This window comes from Ailuropoda melanoleuca, chromosome 19 (genome assembly GCF_002007445.2).
Source record: "Ailuropoda melanoleuca isolate Jingjing chromosome 19, ASM200744v2, whole genome shotgun sequence".
In the NCBI taxonomy this organism is placed as follows: domain Eukaryota; kingdom Metazoa; phylum Chordata; class Mammalia; order Carnivora; family Ursidae; genus Ailuropoda; species Ailuropoda melanoleuca.
The window spans coordinates 14,411,018-14,431,730 of record NC_048236.1 but is presented as its reverse complement, the minus strand read 5'-3'; the positions used below and the strand labels follow the sequence as shown (position 1 = coordinate 14,431,730).

The window sequence follows — 20,713 nt, the reverse complement described above, 5'->3', positions numbered from 1 at the left end:
TTCCTCCACGGGGAAAGTTTTTATTTTCTTCTTAAAAACAAAAACAAAACAAAACAACCCCCTCTGGCTACCTATATGGAAAGTACATAATTAGAAAGACAATCTGCTAGGAGTAGATAAAAAGGAATGAATGGTAGAGCTAGAGAAAGAATGAACTTCAACTTTGAAACTTCTACCATTTATGAGAAAAATGAAGTATTTAAAATAATGTTTTTTCCTAAAATGGGGGGGGAAATAATTATATGAGGCAGGGGATGATACTCATATGATTATTTTTCCATCACAACTTAGGTTTTGGGATCAAGGTTGCTGGTTAACGCCTGGCACGAGTAATGGGTTATTTATGAACACTCTCTCCAGAAAGCCAAATCCCTTGGTTTTCCACTGTTAGTGATCCAAGATGAGAGACAGCCTCTAGATCTTACTAAATTATATACTTCTGTGGTTCTGAGAGAACACATACACACTGGAAAAACAGAGATCACGGATGTTGAAATACATACTAGGGATTTTACCTATTAGGTCACAGAGGCCTTATTTTGCATAAAAGTATAATAGGTAATTCAAAGAATCAGTAATTCCAGAGACAAATGTTAACTTATCAGAAAGCAAGGGGGAAAACACTCACGGCAGGCCACCTTGTTACTGATCCAATGGCAGAACCAAAGCTATAGTATTATTTGTCAGGAATATGGCAGAAAGTGAACTCATTTCAGGCTAGCTGAAAGTGTCTTAAATGTTTCCTACAGAATTAAGATGAAAAGGGGACACCACAGTCTTAGGTTTGGGAGTTTTCCACTATTCCATTAATGTCAAAATACTGAACTGCAATTTAATGTGAAGTCACAAAATTCTAGGACTATTCTTCTTAGGTTAGATTTGCCAATCTTCCCCCCCAAAGGCTGTAGTATTAATAAGCATTTAGGTCCTTAGAGCTTTTCTAAAGTCAGACTTTCAGACTCTAAATTCTCAAGCTAGAAATGGAATTAGCTCTCAATGTAAGAATGGTTAAGAGTAAGATGTTAGCAGCTATAGGATTTTCAGTCATTCTTCTTGAAGCACAAGCTATGGTCACCCTGGATTAACTTCCACACTGGATACTATTAAAGAATACTACTGAGTCCACAGTGATAGCAAATGATCTGCAAGAAAATGCTATCCACTCAGTTATTTTTGGGGAGAAGGACAGGAAAGTCTTAAGAAATATACTGGGGAGGGGAGAGTCTATTTGCCTCTATCTTAGATCACTCCCTGCATCAGTTTTTCTTCCATAACCTCTCCCCTCCCATTGGGGAAGTTGGGTGGCATTTTCACAGAATTAAGGAGAAGGCTGTAAAGTAAAAAAACATTAAAAGGCAAATTCTAGGGGCGTCTGGATGGCACAGCGGTTAAGCGTCTGCCTTCAGCTCAGGGCGTGATCCCGGCGTTATGGGATCGAGCCCCACATCAGGCTCTTCTGCTATGTGCCTGCTTCTTCCTCTCCCACTCCCCCTGCTTGTGTTCCTTCTCTCGCTGGCTGTCTCTATCTCTGTTGAATAAATAAATAAATAAATAAATCTTAAAAAAAGGCAAATTCTAATTCAGTAACTATGAAAATTAAAAAAAAAATAAATCGGTTTTAATAAAAAAATTTTAAAAAATTAATATGGTTAAAATAACAGTCTAACACACAAAAATCTATGGATGATCAGGAGTGGGAAGGTTACAAAATGAGGGTCACACAGGTTACAGAAAGAAAAGCTGTTTCAGAACCTCAGAACCCAGGCTAATATGGCCTCTATGATCCTGTCTGTGCTCAACCTGGATGTTATGATTTCTGATGTCCTCCAGTATATTTTTTACATTTGTAAAAAAAGATTTTACTTATTTATCTGAGAGAAAGAGAGACAGAGAGTGTGAGCACAACTGGAGGGGAGGCGGAGAGGGTGAAGGAGAAGCAGACTCCCCACTGAGCAGGGAGCCTGACGTGGGGTGTCAAGCCCAGGACCCTGAGATCATGACCTGAGCCGAAGGCAAGATGCTTAACTGACTGAGCCACCCAGACGCCCCTATTCTTCACATTTTTTTTTTTTTAAGTCTAAAACTTGGGTTGTACAAAGCAAATCTGGGTTGTCCTAGAAATGGCAGTCAGATTAAGAATACTGGTTAAATCCAAGTACACATATCCATGAAAGTTAAGCATGTACAGGCATACCTCATTTTATTGCACTTTGCAGATACTGCTTTTTACAAATTGAAGGTCTATGGCAACCCTACATCCAGCAAATCTGATGGCACGATTTTTCCAACAGCATTTGCTCACTTCATGCCTGTGTCACATTTTGGTAATTGAGATATTTCAAATTTTTAAATTATTATTATATTTGTTAGAGCAATCTGTGATCTCTGATGTTAGTATTGTAATTGTTTTGGGGTACCATGAACTGCACCCATGTAAGACTGCATAAATGCTGTATGTGTTCTGACGGCTCCACTGACTGGCCATTCCCTAGTCTCACTCCCCCTTCCTTAAGCCTCCCTATTTCCTGAGATATAAATATTGAAATTAGGGCAATAAACCTGATAATGGCCTCTAAGTGTTCAGGTGAAAGGAAGAGTTGCACATTTATCACTTTAAATGCTAGAAATGATGAAGCTTAGTGTGAAAAGCATTTTGAAAACCATGATAGGCTGGAAGCTAGGCCCCTTGCATCAAACAGCTAAGTTGTGAATGCATAGGAAAAGTTCTTAAAGGAAATTACAAGTGCTGCTCCAGTGAACACATGAATGATAAAGCGAAACAGCCTCACTGCTGATATGAAGATAGTTTTAGTGGTTTGGATAGATCAAACCAGCTACAACATTCCCTTAGGCCAAAACCCAATCCAGAACAAAGCCCTAACTCTTCAATTCTGTGAAGGCTGAGAAAGGTAAGGAAAAAGAGATGTTTGAAGCTAGCAGAGGTTGATTCATGAGGCTTAGGAAAAGTTGCCTCATAATATCAAAGCATAAGATGAAGCAGCAGGTGCTGACGTAGAAGCTATAGCAGGTTACCCAGAAGCTCTAGCTAAGAGAATTAATGAAGGTGGCTGCACTAAGCCACAGAGTTTCAGTATGGATGAAACAGCCTTCTATTGGAAAGAAGATACTATCTAGGACTTTCATAGCTAGAGAAGTCAATGCATGGCTTTGAAACTTCCAAGGACAGGCTAACTCTCTTGTTAGAAGCCAGTGCAGCTGGTGACTTTTTAAGTTGGAACCAATGCTCATTGACCATTCTGAAAATCCTAGGGCCCTTAAGAATTATGCTAAGTCTACTCTTCCTCTGCTCTATAAATGGAATAAGGCCAGGATGAGAGCACATCTGTTTACATGATGGTTTACTGAGTATAATAAGCCCACTGTTGAGACCTACTGCTCAGAATGAACATTCCTTCAAAATTTGGCTGCTCATTGACAATGGACTGGTCACCCAAGAGCTCTGATAGAGATGTACAATGATAGAATGTTGTTTTCATATCTGCTAACACAACATTCATCCTGCAGGCCATGGATCAAGAACAACTTCAACTCTCAAGTCTTATTATTTAAGAAATACATTCTGTTAAGAATGTAAGCTGCCACAGATCGTTATTCCTGTGATAGATCTGGGCAAAGAAAACTGAAAATCTTCCAGAAAGGATTTACCATCCTAGATGCCATTAAGAACACTCATGATTCATGGGAAGAGGTTAAAATATCAACATTAATAGAGTTTGAGAAAAGTCGTTCCAACCTCATAGATGACTTTGAGAGGTTCAAGACTTCCATGGAGGAAGTAACTGTATATGTGGTAGAAATAGCAAGAGAACTGGAATTAGAAGTAGAGCCTGAGATGTGACTGAACTGCTGAAAGCTCATGATAAAATCTGAATAGATGAAGAATTGCTTCTCATGGATGAGCAAAGAGGTTTCTTGAGACAAAATCTACTCCTTGTGAGGATACTGTGAAGATTGCTGAAGTGACAACAAAGGATTTAGAACACTACTAAGCTAGAGAAATCATTCCTAAAAAGGTAGTTAATCGCTGTGGCAAACTTCACTACTGTTTTATATTAAGAAATGCCACAGCCACCCCAATCTTCAGCAACCACCAACCTGGTCAGTCAGAAGCCATCAACATCAAGGCAAGACCCTCCACCAGCAAAAAGGTTAAGAGTCACCAAAAACTCAGATGACGGTGAGCACTTTTTAGCAATGAAGTATTTTTAAATTAAGGTATGTATATTTTTTTACACATACTACTATACACTTAATGTTTGTATTATTGTGGTGGTCTGGAACCAAACGTGCAATATCTCCAAGGTGTGTCTATACAGGTGAAAGTAAGCAAGAATTCTTTCGTTCTTGAGGACAAAATGCTTAAGTTTTAATGCAGTGTGGTAGAGTTTCAGCAAAAATTCCAAGTCTAGAAGTAAGGTATAACTTGGGCAGGAAAGGAAGAAGGCTTTCTCATGAGATCTATTCTGGAATGGTGGGATTCAACATTTGCCCCCTAACTGGGGGCAAAGGGAAAAGGAAACGCTGGCATAGGATTCTCTTATTTTGTCAAGTAAGGGCATTTTTAAAGGAACTAGTATCAACAGTCACCATCATTTCTAAAGATTTAAGACACAACGCCTCCAACTATTACTTCAAAATTTCCCTTAGTAGTCTCATATTAAACAAATTTAGCCTTATGAAAAACTAGCCGCACTATCCTGATTTTTCTTTTTGCTATAGACCAATAACACCTCAAACCTGAAATCAGTTCAGCTGAATTTAAAACTGGTTCTGACCATGAACTCAGAATCCTGATCATAAAAGATCAAGAGTCACATTCAATGCGAATTCCACTATTTAGACAAAGTTTTCACCAAAGTAATTAATACTTCCCTTACTAATCAAGTTTAATGAGCTAACAAATTATTTCCTGAAAACTATTAAAATTTCTAACATTAATGTGAAACTGATCTACTTTCTATGTGACTTGTAAAATAAATCATACAGTATCAATAGACAAATTAATGACAAATGGCACAAAATACCACTAACCAATGAAGCTATTATCTGTATATATTTCAGTGTTTTCTTTCCCTTACTTAATATTTAAGTGAAAATAATCTCATCTTTTATTATAATATGTAAGTAAGATCTGGAAGGTTAGAAATCTAAATGTTAACAGTAGTTGTTTCTGTCTGGAGAATTTTTCTTTTTTATTTCCATTTTCTAGTATTCTACAGTCAGCACATGTAATAAATTTGTTAACAAAATTTCAATTTTTAACCAACAAGATGGTATAATGACAAAAAGTATTGAGGATCTCACTCTTTTATTTGGGAATAATGGATCTGGTTTAAATTAATCCTTTACAAAAATATAAGTTTAATATTTATCCTTTATAAAGGTAGATGAAAATTTTTTCTCTAGAAGGAACATAATCTGTTAGTAAATTGTATTTAACTTTTTTTCCCTCCAGATTTTTCTCTCTAGAAATCCAATGACTAGGCTACATTATTTTCCAAACCTAACAGAAAAAGATATTAATTATAACTAAGGCAAGTCATATTCAGTTCAACAGCCTTAATGACTATCGGGAAAATATATTTTACACACAATTTTGATGTCGAACACCATTACTATTTTAAAGCAAAAAGCATAAGCTTTTAGCTAAAACATACTTAAAATTTGTATTTTTCTTTAAATACATATATGCTTAAAACAAAGTGCAAAGTCCACATACTCATTTGTATTTTTAAGTGTAATTAAATTATTAAAAGTACAATTAGGCAAATTAAAAACTGAAATTTAAAGATATTAGCTTATTCAGCTATAACTGACCTTCCTCTTTTCCTGTTTGGGATATAAGAATAGAAAGCAAGACTCTTAACTTTTCCAGTGACCAAGGTAATTTCTCAATGTTTAATATATTTATTTGCATGGAAGCTAATAATGTCCCAAAAGTAATTTTTATTAGAACTTGAATTTCACAGGTGGGCTTTCTTTTAGAATTCATCTACAAATGCCTGTTTCTTGAACCACTCACTCTCAATCCTTCAGTGTATTATGGTTTAAGAAACCAAGTGCCATATACCTGCCAACTCCCCTTTGGGTAGTTAAGAACTGGGCTTGATATTGAATGCTGAGAAAATGGCCTATAATCTGTTTAATAAACTTTTTTAAGGTCTCATGAATAAATTTCTTCAAATATTAAATACAGGCACATCTTTCATTTTACCTAAAGTTCATTCATCTGCTTACCCAAAAGTTGAACTTCTAAGTCACTTCTTAACTGCCATTAACTAGCTAAATCAGTTTTCTAAAAATATTTGCCAAGACCAAGTCAAAGGAAATGCAAAATTAAAGGAATAATTCTGCTTTTGTAAAGCAATTTCTAGAAATACAATACTGCAAAAACTAGGGCTTCACAGAAGAAATTACCATTTTACAATAAATTGTGGCATTCTATCATTCTGAGTCTTTTTTAGGATGAGCAACTGACTTTTTAATTTAAAATCACTACTAATCTCTAAAAAGCACTTTAGTTCTTAACTATCAAATTTGGCATTATACAAAATTACTTTTTAAATGGAAATATGAATATAGTCAAAGGATCTTTCCTGTGAAATGGACTCTCACTCTGTACAGGGTGATATAAGTTAGGAGAAAACACTCTGTAAAAAGAGTTATCCAGAGAAGTGATCACAACAACCCAGTTCCCTATCTGACTCACCAAAAGCACTTTTCTGGCTACAGGAAAGCCAGTAATAAGGAGAGATGAATTTTACAGGAGGTAGCGGGGAAGGACAGGGAGAGAGGATATAGTGGATAATCCAAGGCAGAGGTTTGTTTGTTGTTACAGTATCTCCCTGAATGTCAGCTGACACAAACTAGTCAGCAGGGCATCACAATGGAGAATGATTATTCTGGCCATTATCCTATCTTCTATGTAAAGAACGGGTCCCAAGTTTAGAGAAAGCTCAAAGGAGCAACCAACTTCGAAAGTGGAATGAATTAACTTTGTAAATTATTAATTACAGCTAGCCATCTGACCAGTGCACTTGGTTTGAACAGAATTCCTGAAACAACTGCATTATTCCATACAAACTCAAATTTCAAAGCCTGCTTATTACTGCCCATCCGAAAGCTGCAGTCCATAGTTTGGTCTGAAGTTTGCACTCCCAGAAGTTCTGTTTACCAGAAGCCCCTTCTGCCCAACTATGGTTCAAACCACACCCCAAAATAACATTTTGAAAAGCAACAATTTTTCTCAAGTTTTTTATATTCAAATACAGAGAGAGCAGAAGGGATAAACACAGCAAAGCAGTACAATATTTATTTACCATCTCCAGCAGCAAAGCTTTGGAACCAGGAAACCCTTTTGTACAAAGCAATCATCTTCCCACCCCCAACTGGTTATTGTTTACAAATACAAAATACACAGAACATCTACTTTATATGGCAAACTTAAAAAACATACATACAGATATACCCCATTCTGTACTTTACTCAGTTAAGAAGGCTAGTACCACCAAGCCTGTTAAACAAGATTCTGCCTCCTATACTGTCTTTTGGGTAAAATGCCAATACCTATACTTATAAAAATCCCCTCCTAGGAAGAATGACTTTGAGTCTCCTTCAGTACAGGACCATAAAAAAACAAAAACAAAAACACAACAAAACAAAAACATATTTGGAACTTGAGAATTTTTAAGTATCTCTGAAGTTGCAAAGGGGAGTTGTAACTTTAACCCTGAGTGCCACTGCTATAACTCTGGCACAGAAAGAAAAAGGATGAATTATGAAGAGAAAAGAGAAAAGGTGAAAGTAGCAACAAAAGCAAGAAACAAAACTCAAATCACAGAAAAAACAAACAGAAGTTGACAAAATATGTTTTGGGTGCTGCTGGAGATACCACTGGCACAAGGTTCACAGGTCTTTCTTCAATACAACACCTCCAACCTCCAATGAAGCAACATTTTTAGAAATATCTTCATTTTCCCCAAGTCTACCCTCAAATTATCTGTAAGCCAATGTACAGGGAAATGAGCCACGTTTAGCTACACTGAGGACACAATGCCAATAGGAGGTCCTGAAGTATGCAACTGTCTACCCATAATGGTCTGCCACATTTCACTTCAGTGCCATCATCCTGCTCATCTTCAAAGTTGTTCTCTACCAGTGTCTCAGTTCTTTTTCACTGCCGGAGCTGTCCCTGGGACTAGAGGTGCACTGACTGAAAACCTTCCTTTGGCTCAGTTCAGGGAAGAAAAAGAATTGCTCTAGATGGCCACAGGGGACTATGGTACAAAGCGAACTCTAGACAGACTACTTCTATAACCTTACAAATAATAGCTACACAAACTTGGTACACTTTGAATAAATTGGAACCAATACATTTTCATGGGTAATTTATACTTTCTTCAACTTAATCTCCACCAACTGTCTCCCATAAAGGTTGTTCCTTACAATTCTGAAACCAGACACAATGTTCCACATGTCTTTGTATGCACTGATTTCATCTCAGTTCCCAGCTCCTGATTCTCTACTGGTCCAACTATCTCTTCTCCAATCATGCTGCGAACCTCAGCTCAAGTATTTGCTAAGTAAGAAAAGCTTCCTTGATCTCTCTAGAGGGCTCCCTCTTTTGTTCCAACATCATGCAGGCTTTCCTCTAAACAGGACAGATACATAGTATTGGCATTTCTTTCCCTTAAGAGAATATACCATCTTTTATTAACTCCAGGTTCCCCCAGACCTTTCTCAGTGTCTGCCTGCACACAGGTATTGAAAACTATGATAGAAGACTGTTGCCAACATACACAAAGTGACAAAACAGCATCCGTCAAAAATCATATACACATACCTACATAACCTAGCTCTTCATTCTACATTCTCTTTATTTCCTTATTGTTTATAATGAGCATTTCTTAGCCTGCACTTGAGAAAAGAGACTATTTTACTTTAAATATGCCTTTCAATGACAGTCCATTGATGGGCTTGTAATATAGCTTAATGGTTGAGTCTTAAAAACTGTAAACAAGGGGAACATGTTCTGATGACATGAACTACTACATGCTATTAAATATACATCTTAAAATGTATCTGTATTTATATCCAATACCATCCCACAGTTATAATATATCTACCTGTGTAGAAACAGCACACCTATGAAAGAAAAGAAATCTCTATTAGGCTTTTGAAATTTCAAATTACTTCCAGGCATTACTTCTTTTGAGAGTAGGAAAACTGAGGCTCAGAAAATAAGTAACTTGCTGATACTCAGATCAAGGTCTTAGAATTTAAATACCATGTGCTTTGGACCATTCCACCTTCCTTCCTAGCCAATATCCTAAAGATGCCAGCAAAAAAACAAAAACAAAAAACCCTTAAGTGTGAATCTGAAACAAAACAATTTAACAAACAAAAAAGGTAGAAGAAAAAAAAGAAAAACAAGCAAAAAGACCCTTGACTAAAATGATCAGTGCCAAAAATGAATGGAATATGTGAAACAAGCCAATGACAATACACCCAGAACAATCTTAGTCCCATACAGTGAAATCTCAATGGGAAAACGAAGAGGTTAGAGTTTCTGGTCTGACAAGTGAAATGACCAGGAATCAGTTAATATAAGACATCAAGTACTAAGGGATGACAGTACAGCCCTTAACCACAAAATTTAGGGAAGAAAAAGATTAGTATATGTCAAATTAGCTTATCAGAAAAGTTAAGACTTTAGTTAAGCCTTGAAAAATACAAAGAGGCAGCCTAGTACAATGCTAAACTGAGACTGTGGAAGAAAAAAGTCAATATTCAAAAGCTAGGCTCCACCACTTACTTGAGCAACATGTTTAATGATGTTTCATTTCCTCATCTGCAAAAAAAGGGTCAATTTATTCCTCAAGAATGCCTCATAACTTTTAGCGCACAGATTAGTAAATGTGAGCTCTATAAATGAGAACTCTCTCCTCTACTTCCTTCCTATGCAGAAAGGCAACCGTTAGGCCAAAGGCTATCAAGGTGCTTCCAAGATCGCAAAATATATTTCTGATGAAAGTAAACAGGACTTGTTATAAGCCATTAGACAAAGACCAACCTGCATGCAACTCTTGCTAAGAATCTAAATGAGGCTAATTAAACACTGACTATACTTGAACCAAGGCAGAAAGGAAGGGCTGCACATCTAACAGCAGGATGTTTAATGTAATTAAACATGTTCCAAAAAATGGAACTGAAAATTTGAGACTGTTTAGTGAGTTGGAAAATGCTTTCCCCCAATCACCCATATCATGTTGCCCTAGTAATTAAAAGTCGTACAGATAAAGGGACCACAACATGACAGTTATTACAGGATATTAGTGTTAAATGCACATTAAGTAGTTTGAAACACAGCCACATATAAAACTGGGAGGTGACAAGAGGTCTAACTGTAGTCCTCAAAACTGAATGACGTGACACAGCTCCTCTTACAGGCAATGACGAGAAGGCATATGATAGATAGGTGATGGAAAACAGTAACATGAAAATAGGTCTTATAAAGAGACTACTAACAGAACTCATAATGACACTTGAAGCACTTAAGATCAAAGGAGAGTTTAAAATACGAGCATTTACTCTTACTGCTACCAAGGAATATACTTAGGAATATCAGAAAACTCAATACAACTTGAGAGATCTCCGAAGTCCTAAAAGAAAGTACAACCTGAGAATTCTTGTTGAATTCTTAACAAGGCATCAGAAAATCCAAGAGATCATTTGAAATAGACAGTTATCTCAATAAAATAGGTAAAGCCCTTAAGACCTAGAGAAAACTAGTTAATTTTAAGATACAGTCTATGTCAGAACTGTTCTATAACTTCATGGTGATGGGCTTAGAATTTTTATGAGAAGATGCAATTAACCGTAAACCATATGTAGTAATACATTTGTGTGAAAACTATGCAAAATGAGAAAAATAAGACTACCATTAAATAAGAAGGCATTAAAAACTGATTAAAGTTCAATAGCCAGGAAATAACAGTTCCAGAGACTGGACTGGCTGCTTTTTAAAAAAAGGACAGAAGAGAAAATTAGAAAATCTCTTACAATAATGCTGAGGGCACTGTATTTAAGTACACAAATACAAACCCCATCAAAATCCTGGCTAGTATTTACGGGTAGAATAAAAAATATAATCTACATCAAAGAGATTAAGGGAAGATCAGACATCCTTCTGGAAAGAGGTGTTACATAAAGGGGAAGAAAAGATCAATATAAAGAATGAAATAACTAATATGATAACATCAAAAGGACATAATTGGACTGTGATCACTTCCAGATATATCCCACTGGAAGCAACCATAATTTCCTGTAATAAGATATCTCAATGGTACCAAACACTACTATAAAAAAGTTTTCATTACTATAAAGTCAAGCAAACAAAAACACATAGTACAAAAATATTATCCCACTAATCAATAGGAGGAAAAAAGATTTAATAAAACAATATTCTCATCATTCATCCAGGAAGGGAAATTCCATAAAAGAATATTTTAATGGCTTACAAAACTCATTATTTCTGGAAAAATAACTAAAAGATTTGCATTCAATAGTGATCATCAGTTAAATAATAATTTCCACCTGTATATTTTAAGTGAAAGACAGAAGAATTGACTGAGTTCTGTATCCACAAATGAAAACTATATAGAATGGACCTGGCCAACTGAATGACATGCATAAGATGCACACAGACAGCACAATTAATTATTGGACTAGCCACTAACATTAAGAATGGTAAATTTCAAAAGACAAGGAAACCGAAAACAGTACAAGTCTGGGGCAAAATATGCCTGTTTAAAAAAAAAAAAGTTTTCAGTTATTGCAGTCTTTAAACTATTTCTACAAAAATCTAGTCCATAATTTCTAACCTTCATCAGAATCCCACTAAATTATATCCTCAAGAATAGTGAATGTGGCATTTAACTCTGCTTATCCATGTCACTTAACTCTGTATCCAATTTTACAGCTAGAAGGGATTCTGGACTGTGTCTATGCCAACCTCCTCATTTTTACTACCTGAGAGGTTATCCTGATGTATTGGGCCCTTAAGGACATTATCAATCACGTCACTTAGGTATCATTCAGTAAATTATTAGTAAAGTACTAATGTAATATACTAAATAGTATCCAAGTATCCTGAAAGAGTTTATGTTCTCCTCAAAATGTTATTTTGAGGCCTAAATAAATAAATGGAATTATAAAGAAGCTGCCACACAGTTAAAAAAAAAAAAATTTTAAATGCAATTACACTGATAAGGAAGCTGTCACACTGTTTAAAAAGAAAGGATAAAGTGTCAACAAATTTACTGCTTTTCCTAATGTCCTTGTTTCTTCTTACCAAGTAAACACATCCACTTATCAAATATAAGTTGTGTTACCATGGCTTAGAACAAGGTTAGTTATGAGACAGAATGACTCAAGCAGAAAACCTAGAACGTGCAGATAGAAAACAAAGCTGCCTTAATGCTCAGGATACTGAGCCAATCACTAATAACTAAAAAGAACCACTATGAAGTTACTTAAATAAAGGGGGACGTGCATACTCTACAACCTTCTGAAAGGATCAACAGTGCTATAAAGAAAACAAATTAACATTCAGAAGGAGAGTACATTTAGATAGTGCAATTGTACAGATGATGAACAAACTACAAGATTAAAAAATATCACTGTACAGAACTCACATAAATATCACCAACAACATATGCAAGACATCAAAATGTTAAGTTTTAAACAATAGGATGAAATTTAAAAAGGCACTTCATATAACAATGGAAACAGTTTCTCTGTACACAGTAACTGCAAGAAATCATATTGTCTTCACATACATTTTATGTCTAGTGGAGAAATAACATTTTGAAGAAAAAGGATCATTAGACGCATCCCCATTGAGCCAAATCATTAAATTTGCAATTATCCCAAAGCTTCCTAGAAAATCTAGAGATATTTAAACATCCAGGGTTCACCTAATGGAGAATTCTGTGGCAGGCACAATATGAAAATTTATTATCTAATTTTGAGTTCCATATGCTTTTGGGGTTGTCTCCCTAGATCAAGTCCCCATTTTTAGTTCTACAACACCTTCATCGTTCAAGTATGCCAGAGAAAGATTTTAAAATAAATAGGTTAAGGATATTGTTTCTTCTGAAATCAAGAGATCAACTAATCTATACCTAAAAGCTGTTCCCATTCTACTACATTCTGACAGTCCTCACTCAACTGCCAAATCCCTTTCAGAAGTTATCTACTTGATCAACAATTCGATGATTCCTCAATACCTTTCCACTTTTAGGAAAATTCTCTGGAGATGCCTGAGCTTATCAATCAGAGAGTGGTAAAGCAGTGTTACTTTAGTACTGAGCAACGTAACACAAGAGGAAGAGAACAGCAATGCTGTTTTATAAATGTTTAAGGAGGAGCTACACAATGTAAATACGGCTAACACTAGTGAACTGTGCACTTAAAAATGATTAAGTTGGTGAATTTTATGTTGTCTTTTTTCTGACCACAATTAAAACCAAAAAATTTAAAAGGAGGAGCATGTTAAGTGGAAATGCCAAGCAGCTTCAGAGAATTATGTCTTCGAGCATCATTTATTTTGGTTTGGATTCTGGAAAATAAGAGTACCTCAAAAGTCATCACATTTGTTACCCAGTACCTAATTCAGGGAAAGAAAGGGGAGAAATGGAAAAATGGGAACAGTCTGAAGTAGTCTTAGCTAATTGGAAACAACTGTGCAGCCACACAGAACAGTTTCAAGGTCTCTCTCCAGTAAGTTCACCTGTGACTAGTCTTTCCATCAAAGAAACTACAGTGCCATGTCAAGGGCACATTGAGACTGCTTGACTGATGTGATATATATCCTGATTTTTTAGGCCCTTTTTTCTTTTCAAGTAGTTTATCAGTGCTCTTCTAGAGTTTAATTTGAAAGAGTTTCTAAACCACTGGCACGGACCTAAAAAAAGGTAAAAGTAAAACACTGTGGGAAATATACAAAAATAAAGGTAACCATTAAATCTAGATATGACTTGACCAAATTTGCAAGACGATTTCCTCTATCAAGCCTGTTGTTTAGGCTTAATCTACAAATAAGACCAATACAGTACTCTGAAATTATTTGACAAAATAAAATAGCTTTTTCTAAGTAGGGATGTTTGCATCTTCAACCTCTAGCGCAAATAGAAGAAGAAAAGTAGTAAAAAGGGTGAAGATAGTTACAATGGAGGGGGGATGAGCTTCAACCATCAAAAAGTGGGGCACTAGGGAAAATGTCAATCATCACTGCGCGAGAACTATGGCAAGAAATAGAAACCACATGAACCCTAAAACAGTGTTATATTCCACTAACAATAGACCCAAAATATTTTGATTAAGCAGAAGAAATATATGCAGATGTCTGACAAACCAAGTTACAAAATTTTGAGTCTGTTGATAAAAAAATTTTTTTGGCTGCCAAGCAAATAATACTAAGTGATGTATTCAGACCCCTCAAACTCGACACTTTGTCCATTTCTGAAGTCATGCTGCAAAAAAACGAGGATGTAGGGCTGGTATACTGTACAGCCACTGCCTTGAGATTAAAAAGATACTGTGGGATATACAATTGAGGTATCTGCTGCCAGTTCCAGAATTGCGAACAACTACTAATGGAACCAACTGGGAGCAAAAAGATAAGTCATCTCTTGTGATTAGAGTCTGACTAGATTAAGGGACCAGTAAACCAAGAACATGTCACTGAAGTCTTGATTTCAGAATTTTAAGAAATCTGTAATGGATATCATCATTTAAATAGATATCCAGAAACAGAGCTGTGTGAGATGTTCTCTTTACGACATCCACAGTAATACTTTAACACTTAAGGATTCTCAGTATCATCCAGTTTGATGGCATCCCTCTTTCTTTATTACAGTAAGAGGACCAGATTGTCAGGCATGTTTGGAATTCTCTTACAAGAGTTCAGATTTGCATGCCTGGATGGTATAACATCCTTTATATCCAGGGCACTAAAAATGTACGTATCTTTTTTGTGTTTAGAGTGATGAATTATCAAGCTCAAAAAAGTTAACTGTTTAGAAGGTAGGTTTGTTTAAGAAGGTCATCTTGGTGAAAGGCCCAGAATATCCTGAGAGAACACCATGACTGGGTCTCATAGTTTCTTTATATCTGAGAGCTTGATAGGTCAAAGACTTAGGCGTGATGATAACAAAGAATTCTCTCACATGTAGCTCTGAGTGGTAATGACACGGTAGCCATCAGTCTCGATAAAGATAGTTACTGTCAAAATTTCTAGAGATGTTACAGGTAGGAAAGTCTTTTTCCAGCTGGTGTCCAGAGTAGACCTGTAACATCTAGCCATCCTACTGGAAGCAAACTGGATTTGGCAAAATTTGATTTGTATTCCAGTTCTTGACATACAGCTTCATGGTTGATTCTGAAGTCTTAGAGAGCTTGAGAGTAGTATGGACTCTTGATAAGTTGATCTCCTGGCATAAACAGAGTACAACAGATTTGTCATTTGGTGAAGATCTGACAAGCTGAAGCCTGAACAAGGAAGCACTGATGACCTAAAAACGAAGGATCTGCCTCTGGTATTAATAAACAAAGATCTAATAGCAGGTTATTTCCAGACCCCAAATCGGCTAGTCCTCAGTTTACCAGTAAGATTTTCCTGAGGAACAAATCTTTATATTTTTCCTTAATCACAAGAGGATTCAGATTCCTGAGTACCCTCCTCTGAACTTATTTTGGACTAGAAATAATGGGCAAACCTTTGCCCAACCCTACTTAGATGAAAGTCTCTACTGCTGACTTGGCCAATAAAACATGAGTCTCTTTATTATATACTTCATTTGAAAAGTCTAGAATTTAAATGTTAGCTGTGGTAATTCCAGACATGCATCAGTTTCTGAGGTGACCTCCTACCTGTAGATCCTGTTTGAGTGGGAGTAGCAAGTAAAATACTTAGGATCTTGGATGACTATGCTGTTGAACGCAAACAGGCTATTAATTCTTGTACCCGTGGCGTTCAGGAGATTCTCCTTTTTTTCTGTATCTATAGGGGTGGTTTCGAGGTTTGTACCAATCTCCTTTGGAATATCCTCTATTGTGATAATGTGCTTTCTGATCATGACTATAAAAGTATCGATGTTGGTTATAGTATTTGCTGTGGTCTCTATAGTCGTTTTCTTTAATACTGTTTTCTTCTGCAACAACAGCATTCACATCTTGTCCAAAGAGGGAAGTACCATCAAAGGGCAAGTGTGAGATCTTCTCCTGCGTTTTCTTAGTGAGAGATGTAAGTCGGAGCCAGGCTTGTCTTCTGTAGTCTATTGCCATTGCCATAACTCTAACTACAGAATCCATTATGTCCCTAGTAGTACAAAGCTGCCAAAGGCCTGCATCCATGCCATCAGATATTATACATCTTGCTTTTCCACGATCAAACTCCGGGTCATGAACCAGATCCTCCATATCTTCCCAGAGTTTACGCTGATATTGAGTCATATAGGCCATGTAGCTAGCAGCCCGGGCTGCAATGGAAGCAGCATGGTAGAATCTACAACCCATAACCTCCATTTCTTTTGAGGTAGAATCTAGAGGAGATGCTGTGCTTCCTCTTTTGCTGTGCTCTAATGCTTCTACAATAGGGCCCTCAGCTGGTGGATTTGGTTGGAAAGGAGAGGTATCCTTGGCCACAGGATATACCCTGTGCCCCATGAAGGAAGAAGGATGGCAATCAGCAGGGTCTTTAAAAACCTCAGTGGTGGCAATTCTCAGAAGAGGATGCAATGGAGGAACCAAACGTTTCTTAGAGGTCACATAATCAGGTTTCCCTTCACACGATTCTGCTTCAGATTGTAACGTCACTCTCTTTATAACACCTCTCTGTTCCATTCTTTTCAAAAGACCTGTGAAACTAGACTGACTGGGGTCAGTTGGTTGCCCTTTGTCATCAGCTGAGGGGGATTTGCAGTCAGCTTCTTCATCAACTGTGGATAAGTTTTCATCCTTGGAGGTGGAGATGTCCCATGGCACTGAGGAGTTCTCACTTGGCCTAGAATGATGAAATCTAAAACAGCTCCTAGACTGCAGATCACGTATCACTCGGGACATCTCAGCCACTTGTGTCTGAAGATAAAGGATGGCATCCTGTCCACGCTGTGAAGCTGAAGAAGATTCTACAGGTAAATCCTCCTTGACCTCTGAAGAGGCCAAAGATTCTTGGGGGACCAGAACTGGAGATGAAGGCAGAGTCTGATAATTTTGTGATGGTTTAAGTGTCTCTGTCTCAGAGATCTTAATATCTGAATTATTTTGATCATTTTTCTGGTTCTCCAATGGGTTCTCAACAGAAGAAGGTTGAGAAACTATCCTTTGTGGACTGCTGGTGCAACTCCCAGAGGAGGAGCTGCTGTCTCCAATGGGAAGAGGAACACTGCAGCTAGAGCACATTTCTGGGCGATGATTCTCAGAGGATGGCACCTTAGACTCAGGCATTCTCTGGGTTATCCACATGAACAAGAAAACCAAGGAAGAAAAAAAAATGCTTTTAATATGTTAACTTTCAAGTGCAGAGATGCATGTCCAGTAAGTAGAACTCAATTTTTTAAATTATTATAACAACAATGAAAGATGCATCAGCAAAGGGATCACAGAAGTCAAATCCACAAGCTTCACTGCCCAAAAACCCAATACCAACTATGGCTATTAATGTGGCACTCTGTCTACGAAAAAAGAGAGTGAAAACAAGCCCAATGCAAGTGGTGCCATCCTGGCCTGCTGCTTGGTCTCATGATAGAATAAGAAGAGGTGGTGATACTATTGGTAATTAACGATCTTTTTAAAAAAAATCCCATTCAATGTACGTAAGTCAACAAGTAGAAGCTAAAAATGGTAGAGAACTTGGGAAAAGTTCCACTGAGAACAAAAAAATATTTCTAAAAGTCCCCACTGCAGACTCCCTTTTAAGCCCCTTTAAAATTTTCTCCTGTTCACTCTCCATGAATAACAAAACTTCCCAGTTGCATAGTCCTACTTTATTGTTTGTAGTTTCCAAGGAGCTTACACATGTATTTGTTACGTCATTTTGTCCCCACAACAACCCTGTGAGGTAGGTATTACTCTTATTTGATAAAGAAACTAAAGTTAAAGGCTGCCTAATTTATCCAAAGTCACAGAATTAATAAGGAGTAAAGCTCAGACTAAAACCTGATTCCAAGTCCAAATCTCAATCTCCCGTTATCATGGAGAAAGAAGTTTTCTGGCCACCTTGAACAAGAGCCAGGAGTTCTCTAACTCTTCAAGAAAACAGCCCATTAGTAGAAATTTGGGCTAAGACAAATGAAAGACAAGACTGCTACAAAGGGCTCGGCTAGTTTGATTCTCAGAGTAAGGGAGGTATTGGTTTAAGGGTCAAACCCACAACCAATAAATCACAGCTAAAAGAAAAAAACTCTAAATATGTGAGGGATAGACGAGGTTAAAAGGAGTGATGACTGAAGCACTATGCCACCTAACCCCTTTCCCACATTCCATTTCCTAAAGGATCTTCACATATCCTTCTTCAAGGTAAAACAAACTTTCTGTAGCCACATGGTTCTGGAAGAAAAGGATCCAGTTATACATGGCACCTGAGGAGAAACAGGAAAGGAGAAGGGGAGAAGGGCACAAGAAGCCAAAAAGCTTGCAGTTTTTATTCCATTTTCCTTTTATCAGATACCATCTTCAAGGCTTAGAACTTTCCTGTGTTGTGTTATCCTTTCACATCCTCACTGGAAGTAAAGAAAACTGGAAGTAGGAGATATTTTGGGCCAAGGACTCACGGGACACATTCTGTGGTTCATTGTACAGAAACGGACCATTCTCTAAGGTACTATAGCTCCTAAAAACAGCCATCATTGACTTGATAACTCTCTTTAAGCAATGCCTCTTAAAAGACAGAAGTGAAAGAAATGCAAATCAAATATAATGTACTTACATCACTATGAGAGGTGCTAGGCTCTTCATCATCACTGCTGACCAGATCAATGTACTCAAGAACAGGTCTTAACGGTCCTTCCTATGAAAGAATTGAGCAAATTAATAAGTCACGTACAGTATTCAAACTAAACTAGTCATTTAAAACAATCACTTTTTTTGTTGGGATTGGCAAAAATTCCTCTAAAGACGGAGCCTATGTGTGGCAGAAAATAATCAGAACAGAGAAAAATAATCAGATACATGAATAAGAAACAATGATAAGATCTAAGAGTTTAAACCTCGGTAGAATATTAGGACAATGTTGATTCTTCAAGGAAAGGATTATTAATAATAAAGGAACACTGCTACAAGGACACAGACAGCAGACAGTATGATTCAATGCTTTTTAGATGGGATGAGTATTAATTATCTATTAGATAACCAAGCTCAAAAACATGCAGTTCTTTGACTAACAGCTCAGCTTTATCTCTCACTCCTATAGTCGAACATCAAACCCGATTCTTCATCCTGCTTCCAACCATACAAACTGCATCACAGACCAGGCCTTGAATGCTCGGCTTAAATGCCTAGATTTTATTCCATAGACAAAAGGGAATCAATATATACAAAGACGGGAAAAACACGAGAGACTAATCACACAGACAAGTATGGAAGAGTGGGGAAAGCAGGATAATTAATCAGTCCAATAATACAAAACTAAAATAATGGCAAAGAGAATAGTGTTGTGGTACACATACAAGAGAATACATGGGTAAAAAAAAAAAAAAAAAAAGATTGGCTATAAAAAACCCCCCCCCCCCAACAAAACAAAGCCCCAACAATAACAAGGAATCAAAAAAGTCCTTAAAGTTTCAAGCTTGGGCAACTAGAGGGATACTAATGCCTTTAGTATAAATCTGGAATACAGAAAACAGGAAGCTGACGTTCTTTTAGACATAATGGGCTGATGTACCAGTGGTACATAAAGTAACTCGTAGATAGCTGGAGATGCAGGGCTGTAATCTGGATGTATGAACATAGCTAGATAAACAGATTTGGGAGTTGCTCCCCTAAAAGACTAAACTGAAACTGTGATAGAGCCAACAAAGAGAGCAAAGAGGAGAAAGAAGAGATTTTAAAAGGTTCTTGAGAAAATGCTGGAATTTAGGACTCAGGAAGAACTGCTAAGCAGGTAATCAGGGATTGAAGAATCAGGAATGCGTAACTTCAAAGAAGCTAGAGAAAACCTCAACAAAAAGTTGCTAATGCCAATGTGGCCCAAAATGCTGATGACCAAAAAAACTGCCACTGAATTTGGCAACAACGTTTTTAAAAACGCCTGAGAGCAACTTTTAATAAAGTAGCAAGCATACAGAAGCCAGGCTCTAAGAAATTAAGTAGAAAATGAAGCAGCAGGGGCACCTGGCTGGCTCAGTCAGGAGCACGTGCAACTTCATCTTGGGGTTGTGAGTTCGGGCCCCACATTGCACGCAGAGATTACTTAAAAATAAAATCTTAAAAAAGAAAAAGAAAAAGAGGCAGTAAAGGCCATGAGTACAGAATATTATTTTTAAAAATCTAGTATGTTGAGAACAAGAGTAAGGAACACAGGAGGCGAATTCAGCTGAGGGAAAGATTTCTAAATATGCAGAAAGTTGACTGCTGGCAAACCAAAGTGATATATTCAGTGTAAAAACTAACAGAAAAAGACTATAGAGTCAGG

At 37.0% G+C, this 20,713-nt stretch overlaps 1 protein-coding gene across 1 annotated transcript in view; it reads right to left on the bottom strand.

Moving 5' to 3' along the window:
- Window positions 1-20,029, bottom strand: part of ZNF451 (zinc finger protein 451) — a 68,867-nt gene extending 48,838 nt beyond the window's left edge. The window contains exons 1-2 of the mRNA XM_034648268.1: window positions 19,964-20,029; window positions 19,010-19,090 (exon numbers count right to left, since the gene is read on the bottom strand). Of these exons, the coding sequence (XP_034504159.1) occupies window positions 19,010-19,090; window positions 19,964-20,029 (147 nt within the window). The remainder of the gene's footprint in view (window positions 1-19,009; window positions 19,091-19,963) is intronic.
- Window positions 20,030-20,713: the final 684 nt, after the last annotated feature.